Raw genomic sequence first — 26,155 nt, 5'->3', positions numbered from 1 at the left:
ACACAGATGTGTGCTACCTGAACTAAGCAAGCTGGTGACCAGAACAAGTTCCATCAACTGCCCAGCCATTGTCAAGCAAAGAACCAGTCAGGTCTGAGGTCAGTCCAGGAAAGCTAAAAAACAGCTCAGGAACAGGCAGGCCCACAGCAGGGTGCCCAGGCCAGAACTTAAATGGAAGTCCTGGAGATAAAGTAGAGGCTGTACGGGTGAGCCTGATGGGGTGATTAAAGCCTAAGTGGTGCACTGAGGTCTCTGGCACTATGAGCTGAAAGATGCAGTAATAGTCTGCCTTTAACAGCTGCTGGCTGGTATTGTGGATGCAGAGTTGCTGCTCCCTTAATTTGAGTGTAATGAAACTGCTAAAGCCAGTGTCAGCCTGACCATGGCAAGCAAATCACAGTAAAGCAATTGTGTTGTTTTCCAAAGTGTCATCACAAGTTAGTTTGAAATCCAGTTTTGTCATCTTATTTCTTCAACTCCCATTTCCTGCAAATTCAGAAGATGGAATAAATGAAGAACACGTAATGATAAACTACTCTTCTTCACATTGTTGGGTGTCTGAAACACTGCAGACAGAAAGATGTCACTGTTACGGTGACAGTGAAGGATGATTGTTCTCCCACCCTCAACTCTAGTCATGGCAATCCAGCTGTTACATCTCCTTGTGTGATGTGTGCCAACTGCCATTCCTATAGCACCGGTGGAGGATTTGCATCTGACCATGAATTACTAACCAACTATTTGGAACCTTTTTCTAATGAAACAGAGCAACTACTTCTTATGTGCAGCAACTTGAAGTGGGTCTGTCTCTTTAATTCTTAATTAGTTTGTTTTTGAGGCATCCAAAAAACTGATTTACGTACTAGCCACTGTCTTTGTATCTTGCAGGGTCTTCCATGGGCTGCAGCTTGACTGTTCCTCTAGATGTTGCATCTGGGCTTCTGCAACACACGATACTTTGCTCTAATTCAAGACTAAAATATTAAGCTCTTTGCCAAAAGAGAGATTCCATATTTCAGTTGGATGCCCCAGCTGAGCAACCAGTCCTTTTGGTCTCATGCAGGAGAAGCACCACAAAGTTGCTTGTTAAAGGAGAAACTGTTTTCTCATTTATGGCATGGTGAGGTGCTGTTTAGTCATGTCATTGTATCTACAACAGCTATTTTAAAATACTTTGCGTCAGATTCCTGAGAGTTAAAGGCAATCTGACAACATCTTGTGCCACAACTGGTCATCTTTGGGTTCCCTGCTTTGGCCATTCTTGGCGAGAGACCTTTGTGCTAATTTCCCCCTAATTCTCCTCTTCTAGCAAGCTGCAAAGGGCTGTGATCTGTACAGGTGGGATTTAAGATATAGATGCAAGTGGGAGCACTGACTTCCTTAAAGCTGACATATCTTCTCAGGAATGATCACTGTGATTCTCAGCCTCTTATTTTTTGACTATTTTTTTTTTTGATTTGAGACTTTGAAAGCAAGGATTTCTTCCACAGCTATGCTATGATCAACTTACAAGCCTATCAGTCTCTTCTTTTTTGATGGAATGAATATCAGAAAGCAGTCGATACCCAGGAATGTCTGTTAAGTATTTCACAACTGCAGCAGCATCTTCACAGACTTTATTCTTGTTGCTCAGTTAACATCTCTGAAGTTCTTACTGTTCTGTGATTCCTTTCTGCCTTACCCATAACCAGCCTTACTCGACAGGCAATGGACAGGCAACTCTGTCACTTCTCTATTAAGCTCACAGCATTTGCTCCTGAGTTACCACAACAGCAAGGATTACGTGACAAGCAAATGAAGAGCCAGTCAGATAATGGAGTTCTTAAAATGGGGATTACTGGTGCTGAAGATGTAATGGCCTCTTTGATGCTGTTACTATCTATAGCACAAATCCTTCTCAGTCTCTGGACTATTGACCTGACACACTGAAAAGGCTCCTTTGCAGTCCCTATTGTCCAAAGAAAGGGAAAAGCTTTGAGCACAGGCATCTTCAAGGCACAGGAAAAACACAAGGCCAAGAGATAAGCTTGGTAATTTGAAGGCATTTTATTTCTTTCAAGCACAATCCCAACATTTTAGCTGAAACTGATATCCTGATTTTATCTGTGTTGCTTTTTCTCTAAGGTGTGCACTCAATACTTTGTGATTTCTAAAGATATCCTGAGCTGATCTCCTCCGGGCCAGAGCAGCAGCCTTGCAAATCAGTGTCTGCTGAAAAGAACTGTCTAATGAGATTTTGGGAAAAACAGTTGTCTCTGACACTTCAGATGTTGTACCCTTTGGAGTGTCTATAGGCCTCTCATGATATGACAGGAGGCACACAGTTACTACCCAAGAATAAGAAAATAGCTAGATTTTGGAATAACTGGACTGATTGTTCTTGGTTTGGGAAATCATAGTTAATGGCAATGGGATGACATGTAGAAAGGTGAGAATTTTTAGCATTTGTCCATAACACAATGCCCTGCAAAGCTGTTGATGTGTAGAGAGCCTTTCTGAATTCTGCAGACATAAGCTGTTTGCACTTTCATCCCGAGATCTCTTGAGTTTTTTACAAATACGTTATCAGGTTCATAGTATTTTAAGAAAGTTGGAGAATGTAATTCTCCCTATCTTACAGATACAAGATGAAATTCTTTCATGAATTAGGCTAGTGTTATCTGACTGTAGAGCAGCATCGTGAAGCCTGCCTGCAGGAATCCAGCGGGTATAGCTGTTCTTCACACACATAACACATACATGCTGCCTGTTTTTGTGAGTGCTGTGGGGTCCCTGGCAATTAGCAGGTGTTGGACCAGATTCAATTTGCTCCAACTTACATCAGTGAAATAGAACTGAGGGGTGAGGTTGAAGGCTGCACCTCTGTAGGCATTGTCCTTTGGCTGTGACTGCGTTTGGGAACAGGCACACGGGGATGAGGAGCAGTGGGATTTGGTCAGGTGCCTTTTCACAGCGGTGCCTTATCCTCACTGTCACCGTGAGTCTCCGTTACATTGCAGATGCTGTCCCTCGGTGCATGAACAAGCCTCCCGCTGGTGCTAATGCATTTGCTGTGTTACACTACCCGAGTACACAGAGGCCAGTGCTTCCTGTTTCTTGGTAATTTGTTGTGCTTGTTTGCAACTCAGAACTCCAAAGAGCTGTCTGTTGGCTTGCCGTTGATGAAGTGTACTTCTACAGTGTTTTCCACAGCAACTGTGCTTTCCCATTCTGTATATCAGAGCTGTTTAGAAATTTGTGCTCAAGACCTTCATTTCTGTAAGGGTAAAACATTTTTCTCCCATCGTTCACGTAGCAGCAGCACCTCACTCTCAGAAAGCTCTCCTTGGGCTTTAGACAATGCTGCCTTTACTCCTGCATTTCCTTTCCCTTTCTTCCCATTATTGTGCTTCATAACAAAATAAATTCTTCTCCTTCCTTGCATTCAAATCCATCAACAATTCGTGGTGGTTATCATGGGCCTCAGTCATTGCTGAGCCAGCCGATGCATATTACATTTGGCAAATTTAATCTTTCTTCACAAGTCAGTCCCTTTGGCCCCCTAGTCAGTTGTGTTGCTTTTCTCTAAACTCCCTGCAAAATCTGTCGACGACTTTAGGATAACAGGGAGCCCATCACAGAACACAATGTTATGTGTGCAATTTCACCACAGCAGGAAAGCAGACATTTGATAGTCTCCTTGTTCCAAAGCACAGTGCTGCTGCAGTCTCTCCCTCATAGCATTTTCTTTCTGTTTGCTGATACATTGTAGTGAAAACTTACCTCTGATTTGGGGTTTGGCTTAAAGCCTCAAGCCTTGCTCAGGGTTGCACACAGGAAGCTTTTAGGCTTATATTATTTGTGAGAACAGCTCAACTTTTTTTTTTGTATGTAGTAAGGGTGTTGGTTTTAGTTGTCAGGGTGGATAGAGCCAGTAGGCAGGAGTCCCTCAAGGTGTATCAGCGCAAGTGGAGCTATACCCACATCATCAGTAATGTCAGAGTTGAAAACAGAAGGCAGGAGGTCTGGTTACTGATCTTCTGCATCAACCTCGAGCCTCTCACCTCAAGGTACACTGACGTCTTCCCAGCTGAGGAATGGTCTGGATCTGAAGCTGCTTGCTTTTACCTGCCTTTGGCAAGCTAAGCAGAATTAGTCACAAGTTTATGTTTAGCTGGTTGGCTGCAAGCCCTGGGGATGGAAGCAAAGCCTATTCACAAAAGCAGCTGCATGCATTCTAGATTGCACTGCGTGAGCTGGTCTGGTTAAGTTGGAGCTGTTCTAGGTGTTACCTGTGACAGGGATGGTGACAACTGTGCAAATGGAAAATGCCTTCAGGTATCAAAGTGTTGTAAAAGGGAAACAGCGCTGGTGTGTTGAGCTGGGTTGGTGCTCAGGGGACTGTGGCCCTACACCTGCCTTCACTGAAGGACTTTGATTAAATCACCTTCCCACCCTGACCCTCTGCCTAGAGCATGAGCCTTCTGGAACAGCAGCTGCCTGCCAACGTGTGTTTTATGCAGTGCCTAACACAGCTGGTGCTAGCTAGGGTTCTTCTATAAATCACAACAGAACAAACTGTGGAAAATAAAGTGCCAGCCCCTTCCCTAAGTTAGTTGAGCTACGATGGGATTAAGTTCCTCGGAATCTGCTGAGGACAAGGCTGCCAGCAAAGTGAAAACAGGTAGTCTAAAACACATAAAAGCCAAGATGCACTGGTATAAGAATAGATGGCCATAAACTGGCCACATGCAACATTTAGGTTGAAAAGTAGGAAAAGAGCTTTCCAAGCATCAACCCAGGGATGTTTTGGAACAGCTTCCAACTAAGGAAGTTGGAGGCAAAAGACCGAACTTTTTGTCCTGGTTACAAATGCCCTCTTAAAGTTCAGGTGTAACAGGCTGTAGGGTTTGCTAAATACTTTATTACGACATGGAGAAGTCGTGAAATTTAGGGACGTGTTCCTACTCCCCATCTTCCTTTCTTACAGTTGTGTGAGATCTTCATCCATTCTCTTATTCTTTTCCAGTTTTATCTATTCTTTTTCAGCTTTAATTTTTGCAATTGAACTTCATTCAGTTAACTTGAACAAGAGTTCTGAAACAAATTTGTGAAATAAGCTAAGCTCAGATCAGGGAGTTTGTCCTGTCCATTCTAAACCCTAGGAACTGTGGCTTCGCAATAAGGACTTGTAACAGACCTTTTTTCTGGAGCACATTCCTGTAATGGAGATAATTCATCCTTTGACTGTATTGGTCCACTTAAGGAGGTTTGCAACTTAAATGTACAAGCAAATGCACATTCTTTGCTATCAGTAGGAATCGAGCCCTTGCTCTCCTGCCTGCCACATTTGATCTCTGTAGCATGCTCCCTAGGACCTGCCTGTTTCTTAAATAGGTCAGTCAATATGTAAAGTGGAACCTTAGCTAGTTATCACAGGTGAGAAAATCAGTGTCTCGGGTTTCAGCACAATCTGCTGATACAACCTGGTGGGAAAATGACTCCAATGTAAAAAGCTACTTTTGTGAAGGAACAAAGCAGAGAGGAATTTGAATCTACTTTAAAGTAGATGAGAAACTCAGCTTGGGATCTGCCTGCCTTTGTCCCACCTGACAAAGCATTTGCTTTAAAGTATATAGCAGATGAATGAGCCCAATACTTCTTGGACTGTAAAGTGGAAGGAATTCTACCTGAGATGCTTGGTGTCACTCCTGGGCCAGTGGCAAGGCTCTGACAGAGGCCGGATGTGACACCCAGCCAGAGCCAGTCAGAACCTGCAGGCCCAGGCTGCATGCTTGTAATAAGCTGGGCTTACAGCATCTTTTCACAGAAGGTTTTGCAGGGTAGTGCTGGCTGGCAGGCAGCTCCATCTTACCTGCTACACAGACCCTGAGCTTGAAGAATGAACGTGGTACATAGAGTGGGAAATACAGTCTGGATCTATTGTCTCTGTCTTCTGAGGTGTTCCTCCTGTCTGAGAAAAGCACTGCTTTGTCCTTTCTCGCATGCTGGCTGGTCCTGGAAGGAGAATCACAGTTGTTCTGTTCTGTTACTGATCTAGGGAGTTACTGAAGGTTAGTTTTGCTGGAGGAAACAACAGTTTTTCTGGGGAGCTCTTAGGGACAGTAGAATTTACCTAGGTCTCAGCTTGCACTTTGTGGTCTCACCAGATCAAGGTAATTCTAAGTCAAGAGAAACTCTGCATTCAGTAGCTTATCTTGGGAAAACATAACCTGGTCTGTAAAAAATGGAGGACTGAAACCCTCTGTTTGGAGAGCACATCCAGGTCAATTTGCTTTTGGCATTAAACCCTTTTCATTTCTTGTAGGTGGTTACATGTGCTGCTGAAATGAGAGTACTAGGAGTGCTGTAGGTTACCATCCCATACTGCCCAGCCTGAGCCCAGTACAGAATGTTCTTCAGGGCTTCCAGCACTTCTTTCTTAGAACATCTCAGCAGCTTTCCTGACAAGGCATCCCTTCCTGATATCTCAACCTTAGCCTGTTATTTTGTGTGTCAGAGTGAACCTGCTCAAAAGGTTACTGCTGTGGAAAGGGGGCACATATTTCTCCAGCTCTCTTCTACACTGCTGCTGTAAACTGTGTCTGTTTCTCGTCAGGTACTGTAATAAACTGATAGTCTGCCAGAGAACTGCTGGACAGCTGAGGAAGCAAAGAAAAAAAAAGCCACAATTTTTCTGGATTTGGTGGATAGAAATGTTTGTGAAGGTCCAGTGAGCACGAGGAAAGGGGAAAGGAGAGCAAAGCTGCAGGAGGAATAAGGCCTCTCCCCTTTCAGCATCCACCAGCTGGTAGATCAGGGTGTGAAACCACAGCTATAGTTTTATCCCTTTATTTCTTAAACATTAGGACAAACTGAAAACCTAGAACAGAATTTCATGGCTCAGAGATCTTTCTCCTAATTATTAAGATATGTCTACAGGGTAATTAATCATCACAGACTACAAAGAACATGAATGTAGTCTCCCTTGCAATTCCAGTTCTAGGTATATTGTGGTAGCGTTCAACCCTTAATAGTTAATATTCTCCTCCTTGGGTGGAGTCTAGGCTAGACTTGTGCTGAAAGGAATTAAAAACAAACAAAAAACCCTAGCGTGTATCAGTGAAACACAGAGCAATGGCTGGCTGGCTGTTAGAACTCCAGCACATTATTCTGGATGTGGACTTCTCTTCTGCTTCATACTTAGCTTGGTTTCATCTGGCAACTGCAGAGGTTTGATAAATGGATTGAAAGGTTCTCTAGCTTTGCTGTGAGTGTCAGCCTCAGAAATGCAGTTATGTAAGGAGCTCCTTGGCGATTCACAGCAGCTCTCTCTGCTGAAGCTTTAGGAGTCAGCTGGGAGAACCATTCTCCTGCTCTCTAGTGGTAGAAGCACAAAAAAGCCAAAAATGTTCTTCTTTTTTAGAACAAACTCATATGTGCATGCCTTATTCTTACAGTGCAGGCCTGAAAATGGCTGACAAATTCCAAGTTGGTAACTTGGCAAGTGGAGTCTAAACTACCCCAAAAAGAACAAGAAATATTTTGATCCAGTATGTGCACAGGGATACCAGAGAGTGTCACAGCAATTGAGAGGCTGAACCTATTTAAGTGAGAACTTTTTGCTTTCTGAGGAGTCTCTGCAAACTCATTTCTGCAAAATGAGAAATTCTCCCTGCCACTAGCAGCAGACGGCCCAGGACACGCAGATGCTCAGTTTGATTCCAGCTAGTAGGTCGCGGCAATAAGCAGTCTCATTTGCTGGTTTGCTGCTGCTTTGAGCTGGGATAGCCAGAGCCAGCACCTGGTGCAGCCACAGCCTGCTTCACACCAGAGACAAACAGCAGTGCGATGTGGTTCACCACGGAGTAAAAGTGGTGTGTGAGGCCAACCTGCAGGCTGAATGAAGCTGGCAGCCTTAGCAGAAGGTGGCCATCAGCACTGCCTGCCATTCTGTAGGTCGTTCCTGGTGATGTGTGGTGTCAGGGAGATGCAGCCTCCTCCCTGGGAGGGCAGAATATCTGATCAGAGCTAGCAGACTTCCTGTAAGGGTCTCTAGGCAAGCATGTACTTTCTTTTCAGACTGGAAAACTGAGAGATTAGACAGTAAAACTGGAAGCAAAACAAGGAATGAAGTCCTTATCTCAGGGGTGCCTGTCCCACTTAATTATGGCTCACGACTATCCACAGAATACCCCAGCAGCATTATGCACCCTCTGTGACCCCTCGTGCTGGCTTAGCCACCAAGGTCTGCACTGAGCAATCCCTGTGCCCGTCACTCCACCTGAGATAGGGTCATGCAGCAGGGCCAGTAACAGCAGGGAGGCTGCAGGCTTTTGGCTGCCTGGCAGCTAGGGATGGACAGGATGCCCTTTCCTGTAAACACATACCTATAAACTTACTGGAGTCCATACTAAATTAAAGGGCGATCTTGATTTTAAACACGCAAACATTTCAGAACAGTGACGTGTAGAATTTCTCTACAGTCCTGTAAAATAAAATAAACACAAAATTCCCTTTAAGTTTTGCTTTAACACTGGCAACTCAAAGCAGATGAGTCAGTGCTGGAAAATTGGAGATTATTCTTTTCTCCTTCCCCAACCATTCCATCAAAACTAGAAAATAAGGAATATAAGCTTTTTCCTACAGTGACCTGCTGACATGCCAGTAGGTTTGATAACTGGATAGGCAGTCCTTAGCTTGGCTGTCGCAGTTGATAAAATACCTTTTCTAATAAGTGTTGCACAGCACCCTCTTCTGCTGAGATGATGAGGAGTGGAATTCCTTGGTCTGGCTTTCTTTTCCTGTCTCTGATAGGCATTTATATACTGAAGAGCAAGATAAGTATGAAAACTCAATTATAGTAAATAGGGGAGAATCAATAAAGAAATGAGAAGCTGGCAGCCACACCAGCTGGCTATCTCCACAGCAGAATCCTGACACGCGACATTACAAGAACATAGAGTGCTCAGATGAGTTATGAAGATTGATGTTTATGATGATGACTTGCAATTGTGCTATTTAAAAAACTCACCTATTTGGTAATGAAAACCTGCTGGCAAGATCTGATCAAAGAAGTGAAATTGCAGGAAGAGTAAAATAAGATCAGTAAATCAAATGCTGTAAATCATCTGTGAGGCACACAGCAATTAGGGGTGAATTCAAGAAGTCAGAATTATCGGAACTGCAAGCATAAATCCATGTCACACGTGCTGCTTTCTCTTCTGGGTAGTGCACACTCTCAACTCTAGCATTTCCAAATTGACCTCTGTCAAGGGCGCAGAGGTAAAAACTGTCCCCAAACAGAGTGACTCCCATTGACTGCTGCGGGTTTCAGTGCAGCACAGGCTTTGGAGATCCCTGTCATGCCACCTTAGGACATCTCTCAGGTTCTGTGCCTTCCCATCAGCTTTCCTCTCCACTCGCATGGAAGATGTGCACTGTTTGTCTGCAGCAGTGGCCCAAGATACCTACAGCCAGGGAGGAGCAGAGAGGCCAGGAGGCTGCTGATGGAGGCTCAGAGACCTTAGTTGACACCTCTGGGAGATTGTTCGTCGTTATTGATCTGAAATGCAAAGCAACCTTGGAATGGTAGTGTCTTCTTCCTCTTCTACTACAAGCCTGGTCTATTTTTAATCCTGCTTGCTCTGATTATTTTATAAAAACTTCCAGTTCCTACTCATATACTAGCCACTGTACAATACCTGCAGCACAGGAACTGGAAGTGAATAAGGCCCTGTGAATAATGCAGTATACAAGACAAAAGAGCCCTGAAAGAAATCAGTTAGAATCTCTACTCAAAGTTCCAGCCTGGAATTTCGTTTGTTGGTCTGAGATGCCTGCTTAAACATTCATATCAGATGGAGATGGAAGTGGGTCCTTCCAGTTTTAATGGTCTGGCAGCTGGTAGATCAGGCTTAGTGAAAACAATTGTGCTTTGGAATGCATTTATAGGGAAATGCTTAACAAAAGCTGCTTTGAGTTCAGTGACAACAGCTTGATTTTGGTTTTAAGTGGCAGTGTTGAATAAGCACAAGTGGAGAGAACAAGCTTGTTCCAATGGACTGATTATAGGATGAGGAAATCGGAAATCCTTCAATTGAGTTCCTGGCCTGCCACTGCTTTGCTGAGGGGCCTTGGGTGAACTCTTCGTAGATTTTCTGTAGCAAGCACCTTGCTTATTTCATCTCAGGTAGCATTAAAACTTGCCTCAAGTGAGCAGTCACAAAGACTTGCACTTTAATATTGTACAGTTTATTGCAGTTTAATATTGTGCCTTGCTTAGAAAATTAAGCAGTACATATGGTTTCCCTCTTTTAATTTTTAATAATGAGGAGTATACTGGCAATCTGTATTGTCTCAGTGGTGCACAAGGAAGTGGTATTTGTGAATTCCCTGTTCTTTTTTTGGGGGGGGAAAGCACAGATCTACAAGTGCTTCTGTCTAGTTTTTCCTTATTTCAGAAAATCATCTCTCTTTGGTCCAGGTTTTTAATTCTGGGTCTGTCAATGACTTTGTTGTAATCTGGGTGAGATAATCCTGTTTCCTCCTTTTCTGTACAAAGGAAATAGGCAGAAGGTGCTGAAGTGAATTTGTGCACCTACAGCAAGGGGCATCTTTGGTGCAAAGTAGCCTGAACTTATTTCCATAGATTCATGATATTCTTTCTGTGTATACTAAAAAACTGCTAGAGGGAGCTTAGTAAATGAATAGTTAGTTATTATTCAGTCCTTAGAATGGCTCCATCTAGTTCTTTAAAATGCCAGTTTATTAGTCATTTTACTTAGCTACAAGGCATTAATAAACATGAAAGGCTAAAGATGACTTCATCACACTTGGAAATCCATGCAGTATAGTTGCAGAGACTGGGAAATTTCAATATGCTGCATACATTTTCTACAGGAAAGGTTACTGCTTGTGGATTTTAATTGGGATTCACCATTAGTCAACACCAGTACACTCTCAGAAGGATATCTGCAAGAAGCAAGGGGGTGACCCCTGACAATCCATTGTTTCTTAGAAGCAAGTCCATATTGAAACAGGAATTGTGATGGTCAAGCTTGGCAGAAGTTCTCAGCACTCAGTCCATATAAAAAAAGTCTGCACGGCCCCCTGTTTAGTGTAAATACCATCGGTGATGTTGATAATCGTGTACCTCATTACGAAATTCAAAAATATGATTCAGGAATCCAGAACCTCCCAACACTCTCATTTTAAGGTCATCCTGCCTATAGCTGGGGGCTACAACTTCTGCATTAACATTGTTTCTGTGTATTTCTTCTTGTTGGAGTAGTTATGATAATGACCCAAAGCCCATATAATGCTTTTGTTTTCCATGTTGGCATGCAAACAGTTCCATCAGGAGTATGAGAGAAGCCTAGGAGTCTTCCAGTAGGAAGGAAAGGTATTATTTCAGCTTCAGGCACATGTGACTAACAATTTCCCTCCAGGCTGATTTTAATCAGAATGCCAGAGCTGGCACTGAAATGTATCAGAAGTGTAAGCAAAACAGAGCTGAATGAGGAGGATGATAGGATTTCAACAAGAAGAGTGTGGAGAGATCTTGGCTGACTTGCAAAACTATGTAGTGAGATAGCGCTTGATATCAAGCAAGCATGCTTGCTGTCATGTGCCAAATCAACCAATCGATACACAATTCAGTATTCCTGTCTTGAAGCTATGTCCTGTGAGCTCTGTAACCAAGTGGCACGCACCTTCTGTGTAGACCCTGATTTACACAACTCAGTGTTCAGACCCCTATTCTTACTGCAGCTCTGCTCTGGAGAGCTAATTTCCCTTCCAAGCAGGGGAGCAGCGTGCGTATGAATGCTGGTTGATATTTATAGATGTTGGTGGGGTCGGAATGGGGATATTTCAAGTCAGTGCTGCCAGGCAGGTGCGCTGCCAGGTGTGCATTGTGGTGATAGTACTGGCAGCTCTCAGCAAGGAAGGAAGAACCATCTATTTCTGTTTTGTAATGCTTTTATAAAGGGTACATACAGGACTTGCTGCTGTACTATTAAAGTGCAGGACAACAAAAGACGTGAACAGCTAGCTATTTGTGCTAGCTTAGACGGAAATCTTTATTAGACAAATAGATCACTCTAAACAAAACTAGAGTCCTGAACTTCTGAGGCCAGAAACATAGACTTGGATAAATATGAACTAGTTTGGTCTACTTGAGAGGAGCCTACGTGGTCTCTGTGAAGGGCTGACAGGGCTGAAGGGCTCTTGGGGATCTTTGACGGGTCATCAAGAAACAAAGTATGGGTGATCTGTTTTATGCTGTCTGTTTCAATTTCCAAGATGCTTTGGCAAAGTCCATCATCCAGTTTTTGAGGAAATTAAGCAGCCAAAGAGGAAAAGGAAAAGTCCTAGCATGGGTGAGTAGTTGGATAAAAAGTAGAAACAGATGGTAGAAATAAATGATTGAGCCTCACAATAGCAGAGTGCCAAGCGAGTTCTGTAGGGATTTGTACTGGGATGTAGGCAGTTCAGCATTTTCACAAATGACCCAGAAAAAGGTATGAACATTCCAGCCACTGTTACTGGTCATCTGCTTTTCTAGTTTTCCAGATTTTAGTGTAGTAAAGAACAAAATTAATGTTTACTCTAGCTTCCTATGTGGTGTGATTTAAGACTAACCCAAATTATTCCAGATTCAAGTCTAGTAGCTGGTTTAAAGGTGAGCTAAAACACACCTTAAAAACAAACAAACAAAAATTTCCTATGATAGAATCATAGAATGGTTTGGGTTGGAAGGGACCTTAAAGATCATCTAATTCCAACCCCCCTGCCATGGGTAGGGACACTGTTGTGGCAGAGAATCAGTGGATCTGTGATGCAGAATTGGTGAAAAACTTCATAATAAGAATCTACAGGTTGGTTGCCCTCAATATGACAAGTGATTAGCTTTTATTCTGGCCTGTGTGTAGCTTCAAATTCCAGGCAGCATTTCTTTTGTAGCCACATCTAATGGTGTGAGGATTTCCTCTGTGTTTTGGTCTCTTCCTGCCCATATGGGTACTTACAGATTATTATCAAATAATTACATCTTCCTTTTGCTTAACTAAAAAAGACTAAGCTCCTAGGATCTTTCCTGTTTTCCTGTTCTTCTCCACTGAGCAGGATCTTTAGGCTTGATCTGGCACCAACATCCTCTACCACAGGCAGCAAAGGCAGCCCGAAGTGCAATTTTACCACCTTATGAGAGTGTTCTGCACTTCTTAGAGCTTTCTAAGAAATAGGGAAGGGCAGAGTCATCAGAGCAGCGCTGATAGCACCTTTTGTAAAGCAGGGAGTGTGTGCTTGAGGGCTACACGTTACGGCTAGTTTAGACTAATAAATCTGCCTCTTGTGAAAAGCTGGAGAAGTCTTCAGACTACTCAAAGTCACAGGAAGATGTTTTAACAAGTTCTGTGTCAGCCCTAGGCTTGATGGTAAGATCAAGTCCTTTTGAATCTCGTATTCTTTAGGTCTCACAGCAAGACTCAGTCTTCTCTATTTATTCCACTCCAGTCTTCTCCCTGCTAGAAAAAGTTAAGCATTCTCTAGTACTGAAAAGTGTGGGTGGCAAACACCTGATCTGAACCTTTTCCCCTGCTGAGATGTTTGACTTTAAAAAAGCGACAAGAAAATCGCAAGCTTTCCCTCCATTACTCATGAACAGGGAAAAAAAATGAGTATTTTTATAGCCACACATTTCTAAATAAATCCTGTCACCTAATCCTGTTAAGTGAAACCTGCAAATCCAAGGAAGTGGAAGTCTGTTGCTCCACTGAAACAGGGATTTGTGAAGGGCTTTGCAGAACGGTAAAAAACAAAGAATTAACAAGCAGAGAAGTGACTAATAATATATACAATTTTTCCTTCAGCAGACTTTGAACAGCAACTTGTCAAGCGCCCACTATGACATGAAGTTGCTTAAAAAGGGGGAAGTGGTATTTGTTGTTTTTGTTCTTTAACCTGAAATGCTTCCTCTGGGGTAAAGTATGCACTGAGATGTCTCCAGCTTCAGAAAGCTATTTAATCTGACATCCTTCTGTAGGAGTAGGAGGAGAAAATGATTGTGGTGTCTGGGTCTGCTTTACTAAGCTACTTTATATCTATACACATGCAGTTTTCTTTGCCGCAGTAGTGAACAGAAGCAGCAAGCAGAAATGGATATGTTTTGCTAGTAACTTTGGGCTGGACACAGTAGGAGCACATATAACCTGGGAAGCAGACAGATTCCCTATGTGACTGCAGGTAGTTTTTTAATGCCAGTCTCAGTGATGGGTTATAGGTGCTTAAAGGTTGTGTATTGCAGCCTGCAACTCCTGGGGGCCTGTCCAAGCCTGGGGCAACCCCGAACTTTGCAGCCCCATGTGCTGGTGGCTCCGCAGGGCTGCTGCTGAGCAGGGAGCGACCTAGCCATGGGGGAACACTCATCTCATCGTTGTTCAGGTGCTGCAGGGCTGCGTACACCTTCACATCTTCTAGAATTCTGTCAGAGTTTTAAGCTTTTTATTTTTAATATACAAAAAGATAGAACACTTCACTCTTTTACCCAAAACGGCAGCCAGTGAAGCAAACACCACTTTCCTGTTACCCCACTATCCCATGGGACGTGTCTTTGTCAAGTTGTTCTACTGAGCAGAAGAAGATTTAAGATTCCAACAGTGGGTAGGGGAGAACAGAGGGGAATCTGATTCTGTCAGGTAATGGCTATGGGGAGAAACAGGAAGGCCTGACTTCTGGTCCCTGTTCCCAGGAGTATTTTTACAAATCGCAAGGGAAAAGGCGTTGCCCAAAAAGTAGAGAGAGACCAGGAAGCAGCGTCTAGAACTGCTCTGTGTGCCATGCCCTTGCATCAGACAGTGCAGAGAAGTAATGTTAGATGCAGCGTGAAGTTTTCTCATTGATTTCGCTGAAAAAAGCTTCAGCATTCAGAGAAAGAGCCAGGTGAGCGGGATGCCTCCCCCTCACAAAAACACACACACAAACACAAGGCTACCATCCTCTGAGACAAATTTATACAATGATGAACTGATGCTATCAAGGCAATGGCCTCAGGTGTCTACAGAGCTTTGTTTAAACTCTTACACAAAGGTCAACCAAGTGTTGAAAACAAATGAAAGCACCGGCCATGGAAATTAATCAATGGGGATTCCTGGGCAGACTGCTAGAACTCTGCCTGAACAGCGCCAAACACAGCCCTGCAGCTCAGCTCCAGCAGTATCCGAGCCTTTGACATTGCTTCAGCGGGGCTGGCCTGTGGGGCACTGTGGAAACTAAAAGCTTCATTAGTTCTGTGTGCCTGAGAATACGGGATATGCCTGTGTGATGGATGTTAATTAGCACAAGAGCATAGAGCCTGTATAGGTGTCGCTGGCAACAAGCACCCAGGGAAGGAGAGTCACAGAGAGCAAAATCCTCAATGACCCTTCTGGATTTCCTGGGTATTTCATCTCTGTCAGGTGTACAGCACTTTGGTTTCTTTCTATTAGGAAGCTCAGATCTCGTTATTAGCCGCTTGGGTGGCGTCATCCCAAAACTGGGTTCTCTACCCAATGCACAATGAGCCAAGCAGCTCATCGAGTTCAGATACTTGTTTATTTTGTATCTGCAGCAAGATGGGTGCTAGGTGGTAGCTCCACAAAGCTAGCACACCTTTTGATGCCACAAATACATCTTTATACGCATTGATTATACACAAACCTCCTAAAATTAGTGGTTAAATGAGCATGACAACTTCTAATTGGTGATTCCCTGTCTTGCCACAGCTTAACGGCCCTGTGACACTTTAATTCACTGCGCGTGCTCCATGAGGAGTGGGCTTAAGGTGGGGAAGGGGCTATTTCTGACCAGGAGGTGTGGTTTTCAGATGTAAATGGGGATAGCTCACCCAAAGTTCACCCAATAGCTCTCTGAGCTATTTCTTACTCCCTTGCTGTTGACAAGTGTCAGTCTGTGTGTTTAGCCAGAACTCCTTTTTCTTTGTTGTTCGTTTCAGGACTTATCACAGAATGCTCCCCTTTCTCCTCATTCTTTGAGCCAGGGTATCCATGATTGAATATTTAGAGCCAAATTTTCTGTGCCTAACCTTTGATCATTCCTCATACCTCCTTCTCTGTGAAATTCCTCTAGCTCTTACTTCTACAATAGTACACTGGTTCCTGAAATACCATTTGGAACAGGAAAAGTATTTTTTTCTTCTTCTTCTACACATACAGCCTTCTTGTTCTCAAAACCAGTGTGTAAACGTAAGGTCTTCAGAATGTCAGCTTAGTTGGTTGACAACAAGAACAACCATGAAGAAGCTTGGAATGGAAGTTCAGACCCTCCGTAACGATAGCGTTGCAGCACAACTTGAACACACAGAAAAGCAAATACAATGCAGGCAGCTCTTACCCTGCCCTCTTTCCCTGTTCATAGTTTCTTCTCTTCCTTTAGATCCACCCTTCTCCATCTGCTTTTTTTCCCTGCTCTAGCTCCTCTCAGCAAAGCCCTCTCTAAAACAGAAACAGCAAAAAGGAAATGCACAGCACTGAACTGGCATTTGGAGAGCACGAGATTGTTTACTCTGCTGCTGTGTTCTGTTCTTCTGTTTAGACTGGGACTGGGCTACCTTCCTCTGCTGTGGCTCTGAGATCAACAGAATTTTCTAGATGCTTCAGTAACGCTTAAAATTAAACAAAAGTAACAAATGACAGAAAGGGGCGCAAATGGACTTGGCGTGCTTTTTTTGATCCAAAATTGAGGTAAAAGCTTGACTAGCACAAACAAATGTGCCCGTGTAGGCGCAGGCGTGTGCAAACTCAGGAAATAATCTCAAGCTTCAGGATAACCATGAGATCTTTCTGGTATTGAGTGGGTTACGTGCAGTATCACTGAAGGGCTGGTTTCTAAAAGCAGAGCCCAGAGAGAGGAGGCCTTTATTTTAATCTCACAGAATTAAGTGCAGCTGTACCAGCTGATGCCTCTTCCCTCTCCTCTGTTTATCTACTGGCTCACCGGGGCACTCAGCATTGCAGGCAGTTGCAGACACCGCTGCTGAGCAACAGACGTGGTGGTGGCCCAAATCGCTCTTTTCTCTTGCAAGATAATGGGAACGTCTTGAGGACTCAGGCTGGCCTGACCTGGTTGCTTGTTTGTAGAGGATGTACTCATGCCAGGAAGGAATGAATCGCAGGCAGAAATGCTGTATCTCCATTCCATTTGCCCTTGTTTTTATTGGCAGTGACATTCTATTCCTGTAAAGTTACTGAGTGGGAGGGGTAACCACCTAAAACGGGCCCTTGGGGGGCAGCAGCCTGAGGAGGGGTATCTACGGCAGGGGTGGTGACAAGGTGGGATCCTCTACTTGAAGCTTTTCTGCTGCCATATTGCTTAGATATGCTGGCAAAGCTTGTCTTTGTAATTTTGCTGTCTTTAGGAGTTCAGAAATCATGAATAAGCATTAAAATGTTCAGCTTTGTTCCCCAAAATTGTGAAATTAATGGCTTTTAGCTGTCCACCTAAGGAAATGAAGCTTATACAGTTATGACTTATATCCATCAGTCTGTCAGTTCCCTCCTAGTAGTATTTCAACATGTTAATGATGTAAAACACGTTAGCGGAGGGATTTTTGTCTCTGAGTGGGTATCTTCCCATGTATCTGTAGAAGTAGATAGGGTCATAAAATTACACGATAATGGTGCTTGGATGGGACCTGTGAGGGCTCAGGGGGCCTTCTGCTGCAACCTGCACGCCAGCCTCAATAAATTACATTTCCTCAATCACGGAGGAAAAGTTTGGGCTAAATCCTGCACCTTAGGCATGGGAGACTGCAGTCACAACACATGAATCTATGGGACATTTCTTTCATAACCATTCTGCTTACAGAACAATTTATTTCTAATTAGCAGACAGTCTCTTTTTAAAAATTTTTAAATTCTCTGCCTGTCTTCAGCAATTTGCCGCAGGGAGGCATCATTAAGGTAGGTTCACAAAAACAATGAGGGAGAGCAGTGTGTGCATCCAACAGGTGATACAGGTGTGAAACTGGTTTGCAGTTGCATCAACAACGTGATGTTGAGCTGGTTTGAGGCACTCACTGAGGAAGAAGTGTTAAAAAGTCTGGCCTGAAGTTGGGTGCTGCCATTACTGTTATTGGAGGCAGTAGCACATTTGCCATCAAATCCAACCCTGTGTGATAATCAAAAATAGTACATTTCATGTTGACAGAAGATGCATCGGCGGGGAGAGGCTCATGAAGAGGGATCCATTATTCTTTGTGAAGCTACGGCTCATTAAACGCTGGTGAAAGGTGCTATTTTGAGAAAGCGTCGTTTGATGGTCACTGAATGGATCCAGTCTGAGCAAACCTCCCCATGCTGTTTCAACCTTCTTCTCAATAATTCCAGATAAGGGTAGAAAAATAAGCTGGTTCTCAGTATTTTAACAGGTATTTGATGGAATATACATTTGGAAAGCAAATGTTATTGAAGTCCAAGATACAAGCTTAGTATGAGCATTTCAGTGTGAACATTGCAAAACTCATTTATAGGGTTTAGACCACAATGCAAATACTCCATAAATTAAGTAACCGTGACAAAATCATACAGTTACTCTGACCTCAGCAGCTTCCCAGAGCCTATGTAATTTCTCTTCCTCGTGGCTTCACACCTGGTTACTTGTCCCTAAGTTTTCTGCTTGGGGAGTATTACAGGTCGGGTGGCAAGATGCTCTTGCTAATCAATCTGTTTGTAGCTGTGATTTTTAGCTACTTCTTTCAGGGAGGATTATCAACCTTTACAGAAGTTCTAAACAGCCTGAAAATCCTGAGGGTTTATTTTTTTTGCATAGTCTGTGACTTATTTTCACAGATAGCAGCATGACTGATTTTTTGGATAACATTTCCTTTTTTGCAGTGGCAAAGCTGTTTGCTAGTTACGAGCACATTGCCAACAACCCCCTGGAAATACACATCCCAGACGAGTGCTCCTATTTTGCTGTGGTTATAAGGATGAAGAGGGTGGGATTACTCCAGGTTTATTCATCAATGGAAGCTGGACAGAAAATAGCTTTCCAATTACTTCTGACACAAGCTTTTCTTTTGTGCCTCTGCTACTGCTGCTGCTGCCTCTCTGTGCTGGTTCCACAGTCCATTGTTGTTAGAGATCTGTTTCCACTGATGGACATGGAACTGTTCTTTCTCCCAATGCAACCTAGTTCTTGTGCGGCACAAGAGGACTTTCTGCTCCCATCCTGACTTCCAGTGCAGTGGAACTCTTCCCTCTCCTCAGAGCCCAGCATCCTGGCATGTATCTCACTTGCCATTGCTCAGCACTTTCTTTAACCTGACCAGATGCTCAGGTGCCTTCTTTGTGCAATAAATAGGTTTCAAGATATGCTCCAGCTGCTCAGTCCCCCACTTCCCAGTTCCTATTGACAGAGCAGTAAGAAAGCAGAGGCTGAATATCAACAAGCCCAAGTGTGACAGCATGCTCGTGTAACTGGCAGGGGTGAGGGGGATATAGGATTTATGTATTTATGGTGAATATTTTTTGTTATTTTCTAGGTATGAAGGTCACAAAAGCAAGCTGCAGGCGCAGTGAGTGGCTCTGCCACTAAAACTCTGAGATAGAATTTCTGTGTTTTGTAGTGTTTAATATTTCATGGATTTTCAAATGCCAATTATGAGTTAGAAGCTGCCTGCTAGGAACAACATGCAGCCTTGAAGGGACTTGCTCCAGTTCCTCCAATCTATACCACATGTTAATTAACTCTTTTATTATCTGAGAAGCCAAGGGTTCAAGGGTGATGCCTGAAACTCTCACCCAAGCAGAGCTAGTCCTACCAGACCAGCATGCAGAAAGCTTGCACTGCTGCTTCCTGTACTCTGAGCAAGAGGATACCAGTTTTTATGGCTCGCGGTCTGTTCTTGTATAATCCTGAGCTCAGTAGGAACCTGATTTTTCACATTTGCATTGCAGCACTGTATTTTTATTAAAGTAGCATCACATATATATGTACATAAAGTTGACAAAATCCCCTAAGAAACAAGCCAATCTTTGGCTGCTTCACCTGCATTCTCCCTACTAAATCAGCTCCCTTTGTATCTTTGCCAGCTCTTAGAGCAGTATCTGATAAATATTGTTAAAAAAAAGATAATTTTCCTCAAAAAGAGCTTTCCTTTTTTCTGGTATGTGCGTTCTCTATACCCCCTTTGAATATTCTGTGCAGCCTATGATAGGCAAGGCTTAACCCAGCAACAGTCTCAGCTTTTCTGTAATGTTCTAAAATGTGCCTACAAAGGCCCATTGCTAACATGGAAAGCACTGCCATAATGCCAGTAGTAAATAATGTCCTTGATGGTAGCTTCATACCATTGGACAAGGATAATTTCCAGCCTCCTGCACTTAATTCTTGGAAGGCTCTCAAATAAAATACCATTACTTTGAAGTTTTTTGGATACCAAATTGTCATTACATTTTAAGGACTTTGAAACTTCCTCTGAGTTTGGTACCTGTGAATCCTGGAGCCAAGGTTTAGAAGTGTTTAGGAACCCACACTTGCAGACAGAGCTATGCAGGAATTCACATTCTGGTTTTTAGCATTTTGGGCTATGTGCTCGACAAGGCCTAGATTCGATGCAGCACTTACATTCTCCTTTCAGGTTAAGCATTTTTTTCAGAAGGGGGCTAAGATATTAAAGTGACGTGCTCAAGAAATTGCTTCAAAGCAGGTGTGATGCTAAAGAGAAGCTTAATGCTTTGCAAACAGTTGTAAAGATAACAAATGTGGTCCCAAACCAATAATTTAAAAACCTCCTCTGTAACTGAGGAATTATATGCCTTGTGTACGGGCTGGACGCTGGTGACCGGGGCAGTGAGAGCCAGAGGTCTAAGCACGGGGACATCTGCATGCTTCTGTCATTGTGCAGCAGTGTGCCAGGCAGCCTGACTCAGTCTTTGCACCTGATAATTTCCTTTCTTAGCTACAGAAGTGATAAAGGAGCATTCTGCTGCCTGGATGCTCTGTTGTGTTCTCTCCCCCTTTTCAAGGCTGTAAGAGAATCTTATTTGTGTCATCAAATAAGGCAGCATTCAGAGAATAATCCCAGAAAGACCAGGAAAAAAAGAGGGTGGGTATTTTCCGAGCCTGCTAGAATACCTATAGCTGAAGGAAGGCGAACAGCTTGATTCCTTGAGCACGTCCTTTATTGCTCTGTCATTCTCTGGGAACATTAGGGACTGTGTTTAAGAAGCTGCATCAGTTTCAGATGTTATGCACCTCATTAATCAAAACAGCTCCTTTTGGAAGGCAGTTGATTGCAGCTTAGGCACAGAAGTGCTTACACCTCAGCATCCCTTGGTGCCTAGAGAAGGAAAAAAGTAGAGGAAAAAGACCTTTACTGCTATCACTGGCTTTGTTCACATTATCTAATCTACAGGATTGTTTGAAAATCGAGATTTATTTCCCTAGAAAAAGCTTGTTCTACCAGAAGTTGGGATGAAAAGAATAAAACTAAATAATATTAGTGCCAGGTAGCTTCTCTGTAGAGTATTTCAAATGAGTCACAGCTCGTCCAGGTTGTGCCAGGAGGTGGGAGGACAAAAGGAGCAGGTGAATGCTTTGGAGAAAGGATTGGAGAGCAGGCAAACAAAGATGAAGAAGCATGTGCTGTCTGTGTGCATGGTGAAGTCACTGCTGGTGGCTGCATTTCCTTAAAGTAAGAACTTAAGTACCATCCTGCTGCTTTAAATGGCAGAGTTATCTTAGGCCGGTGACAAGTGACTCCTCGGGGGGGAAAGGTGAACATTTGCTTATGAAAGCAGAAGCACAGCGATTCTCAGGGAACCGGTGAGGGTTTCCTCACTGCTTGCAGTGGGCATTGGCTGCCTGCATTTAGCCTCCCTGCCAGTCTGCAGGGTTCACATGGTTTCTTTTTTCTGGGAGGAATGATTTTAACTATATAAAACAACAAACATTCTAGAAAGCCACAGATCCTGAGTCTGTGCAAAAATATCTGCAAACAGCCTCTTACATGGCTAAACGGATTCTTAATTTAACTCCCCTGGTTTCAAAGGCTTTACATTAGAAAATAATTGGAACTGGTTTATCAGTCTAAGAGCTTCATAAGCATAGTGGAATAAACAGCCATTCCCAGGGCAGGGCAGGGCAGGGCAGGGCTGATTGCCACTTTTTCTTCCTTTTCTCGGGACCAAAAAAAAAAAAAAAAAAAAAAAAGGTAGAGAAAAGCCTGATTTAAGCTTTTTTCTATGGCTTTGGCCTCTGTGTTACATGAGGTGGTGCCTCATGGCCAGCAGTGAGAGGAAGGAAGATTCCCACCCCGAGCTGTCCTTCTGCAGAAAGCGCTGACTCAGGTGCCCAGCGGAGTGGGCTTCCCCGCAGCGCAGGGAGAGCCCACGCATCCCACACGCGCCTTCGCCATCCTGGTCCAGCCTCCCTCGTTCCGGTAGGGGAGCTCTCCAAGATGCAGCCTCCCGTTTTTTGAATGACTTCTATGGATCTAACCCCTCAGGGAGAAATAGTAGCATTTGGCATGTCTAACGGGAAGCAAGGCAGCAAAGGAAAAGAACCTTCCAAACCTTTCTTCTAAAAAACACAAAGGGGTTCCCAGCAGGCAAACTTGTGCCAGAACAGACAGGCACTCCCCAAGCCCCTGCTTTGCATGCAAGTGAGATTTTCAAGGTGAACCGATATTTCCTCCTTTAGATTTGGATTTGCCCCATCCCACCCACCCTCCTCCTCCCCCCCACCCGTGTCTTCACCAGAAAACCTGCAGCCAAGCAGCCGCAACTCCAGAAGGAGACAAGGATCACCAGCATCTAAGAGAAAAAGGAATCTTCTTGCTCCTATTATTTTTATGATGCTGCTATTTTTAAATTCACAGCTGCCCGGTAGGTTTTGCTGCTAAACCAAGGATGGCATTAAGCCGGGTGCTCCCTCAGCTGCAGCCGAGCCGCGGCTGACTCCTGGTGAGCGGCAAGAGCCCCGCAGTGCCCAGGCGCCGTGGATGTTGCAGCCCAGCAGCAGCAGCAGCAGCGTTGCGGCGTGCCTCCTGCCACACACACCCTTGGCAGCCAGACGTTGCCCTTTTAAGAAGCCCGGGTGCTGGCTCAGGTAGGCAGAGCCTGTGTGCAGTAGTCGCTCCTATGGCAACCCAATAGAATGGGATCGCTTCATGAATATTCCCAGGAGCCGGGGCTGCATGAGGAATAAGTGATGACAGTGATGTAAGCAAGCAGTGGCTGCTGCAGGTTGCAGTTCATTGTGTTATTGGCCGGCAGGTTGAGGAGTTTGAGGCACCCAGGCTTGCACTTCGCTTTTCGGATGATGTCTGCCCGCCGGGAGACACTGCACATTTGCATCTCGAAGCCAATATGGCAAGGCGGCTGCTGCTGCTGCTGCCGCCCTCCCTCGCCTTCCAGCCAGAAGTGTGTGGCTCTCCTCTAGACTTCTTGCCCAGTGCTCTGGATCTGAGCAGACAGGGATTGCAGTAACACTCACCAAGGGGAGGCAAGCAGCAAGTAGCCAAATCGGGACAGGGGAGGAGAGGGGGGGGCTTTTTTGCCTTCCCTCTTTTTTTTTTCCTTCCGTTCTGGATGCAGAGCCCATGCGTTGATGCGGAGCCTGTGGATGCCACAGTCTGGTAAGGAGATGACACGCCAGCCTCTGGTCCCTCCTGCCTCTTGAGCTGGGGGCAGGGGCTTGGGGGCAGTGACGGTTCCCCTCCTTCGGCACAGCCGGGGGGTCTCTCCCCCTCACTGAGCAGCAGCAGCAGCAGCAGCAGCGGCCATGGACAAGCTGCCCCCCTCCATGCGCAAGAGGCTCTACAGCCTGCCCCAGCAGATAGGACCCAAGGCGTCGATCATGGATGAGGAGGAAGACAGCGACAAGGACACCCGGAGGAAAAGCATCAGGCTCAAGCCACTGCCTTCGCCCTCTGCTGGGAGCACCCGGGCACTCGGGGGAGACCCCAGCAGAGGGGGAGACCCCGGCCTCCTGGAGACAGAGGCAGGCAGCAAGGGCGCCAAGACCAGCACCAACGGGGACTGCCGCCGCTTCAAAGGGAGCCTGTCCTCGCTGACCAGCAGGCACCTCCACGATGCAGCCGAGGAGAAGAGGCTGATCGGCGGCGAAGGGGAGCCAGCCTCCCCCGGAGAGGACAAGAGCCCCCCTGGCAGTGGGGAGACGGAGCAGGGACTGCCAGCACCCCCGCCACCGGCATCCCCCCCGGAGTCCCAGCAGCAGCCCCCCCGGGCTTGCTCCTCTACCTCCATCAAAGTGGAAGGAGGTGGAGGGTGCGACCAGATCACCCCAGATGAGGAGCAGAGGCTGGGCCAAGCCGGTTTCATGCAGAGGCAGTTCGGGGCCATGCTCCAGCCGGGGGTCAACAAATTCTCCTTGAGGATGTTTGGCAGCCAGAAGGCCGTGGAGAGGGAGCAGGAAAGGGTTAAGTCTGCCGGGTTCTGGATCATCCATCCCTACAGTGACTTCAGGTACAATCTCCCCTTCCTGGCCCGCTCAAAACTGGCCTGCCCCTTCCCCTACCCTGTCCAGCTCAGACCTTTCTGCACAGAGCACACACCCAGGGATAACTTTCCTTGCTAATTTCCTAGTCAGAAGAGCTGGAGGACACATCCAAGATCTGCTTCAGTCAAACAATCTGCAGGTTTTGTTTATATTTTAGCTTAATTTTAGTGTCCCCATGCTACTATTATTTTTAAATTGTGTTTTTAAACTAACAGATGCCTCTTGCTTCAGCATTTTATAAGGGAAAGCCTCTCCATAGTCCTGTGTAAATGGGGAAAAATGTTCCCACCTGATGCACAACTCCAGACTAAAAGCACAATGTCTGCTGCTTAACTACTCCTGCATCTCCAGCTCACAACCTGCAGTCTGCCAGTTTAATGTTTCGTTTCCCATTTTAATACCTCAAAGTCCTCTCCCTTCTCCTTCCCCAAGAGTTAGGGAATGATGCTGCCACTGTTGCTGCTCTGTACAGCTTCTTACTGCAGCATCGCTTGTCAGGAATTGGTATGTGCAGAGGATGATAGCAGCGTTCATTCTGAAGGAACTTAAGACCTTCAGAGTCTTACAGACAAAGATCTGCTCTTTTGCATCTGCAGATGCTTATTTGCAAGACTAATTTGGGCAGAGAATAGTTAACGTTGTCTTTAGGAGAGTAATGGCTTTCTTTCACTCAGATAGCAACATTGCCATGAAGGTTAATAAAAAAATTAACTTGTAAACAGTAGAACCAATTATTGTACAGTTTCAATCACATAGCTGGGGGGGGGGCTGTGTTTAGGCATTTCTGAGTAAAGTATTGTCTACTGCACAGGTGAATTGTCCTCTGCAATACGTATGTAAAGTGCTGCAATCAATAATTAATTACTTAGTGCAATCAATGGCTAAGGGTTACTGCTTCAACTTTAATTACAACTGGCTTACATTTCACATTTAAAAGCACACAGTAGAAGCACATTATTCAAACACAGCCATCAAATTACGTGATTTTATTGAATTCTTGGACTCTAAAAGAAATGTTGCCTTATTCAGTAAAATATAGTTAGCAAGATAATTGCAGGAAGGAGTTGCAGGATGGATTTTGGTGCCCAGTGACGGAAACCTCTTGGCACTACCTTTTAGGGATTTAACAAGCTTAGAAGATTCAGGACTGGCACTGAACAGATTCCTGGATACTTGCTTGGATTAACAAACATTATTAGAAGGCGATGTGAATTGGAAGACTGCACTGTCATTTAAATTCAGCGCAGTCAAGTGTCCCAAGCATAGAGCTGACCGAGCATATGAGGGTTTCCAGTAGCTACGTCGTGATGCACAGTCCTTGTAAGTACAATCTTATTCAAACACAGATTGGAAAAAGTATAAAATTGCCTCACTGTTGTGACTGGTCAAATAATACCTCACAAACACAGAGAAATGTGAGAGGGTTTAGCTTTAGAAAGAACAAACCAATTTCATTCTTTTGGCTACAGATCTTTGTATATTTGCCACAAGCCTAGAGTTAAAAACTAACTGCTGTGCTTTCTTGGATTATTCTAGCAAAGTGCTCTCTGTGTGTTGCATCTTAGAGGAATTTTGGATTTAGTCTCTGGATCATATTTGGATTTATCCTAAAGTAGCCTTCAGTTTGTATATCTTTTATATATCTGTATAA

At 44.5% G+C, this 26,155-nt stretch overlaps 1 protein-coding gene across 2 annotated transcripts in view; it reads left to right on the top strand.

The window, feature by feature from the left end:
* HCN4 (hyperpolarization activated cyclic nucleotide gated potassium channel 4) overlaps window positions 1-26,155 on the top strand; it is a 149,751-nt gene that overhangs the window by 24,853 nt on the left and 98,743 nt on the right. The window contains exon 2 of one of the 2 annotated variants that reach the window (XM_068695220.1): window positions 22,862-24,470. The exons of the other annotated variant lie outside the window; for it this stretch is intronic. Coding sequence (XP_068551321.1) covers window positions 23,767-24,470 — 704 coding nt within the window. The 5' untranslated portion in view covers window positions 22,862-23,766. The remainder of the gene's footprint in view (window positions 1-22,861; window positions 24,471-26,155) is intronic. 2 annotated transcript variants of the gene reach the window in all.

Source organism: Anas acuta, chromosome 12, assembly GCF_963932015.1.
Source record: "Anas acuta chromosome 12, bAnaAcu1.1, whole genome shotgun sequence".
NCBI classification, from domain to species: Eukaryota; Metazoa; Chordata; class Aves; order Anseriformes; family Anatidae; genus Anas; species Anas acuta.
Note: the sequence above shows the minus strand (reverse complement) of the source record. Positions and strands in the feature narration are given on the sequence as shown.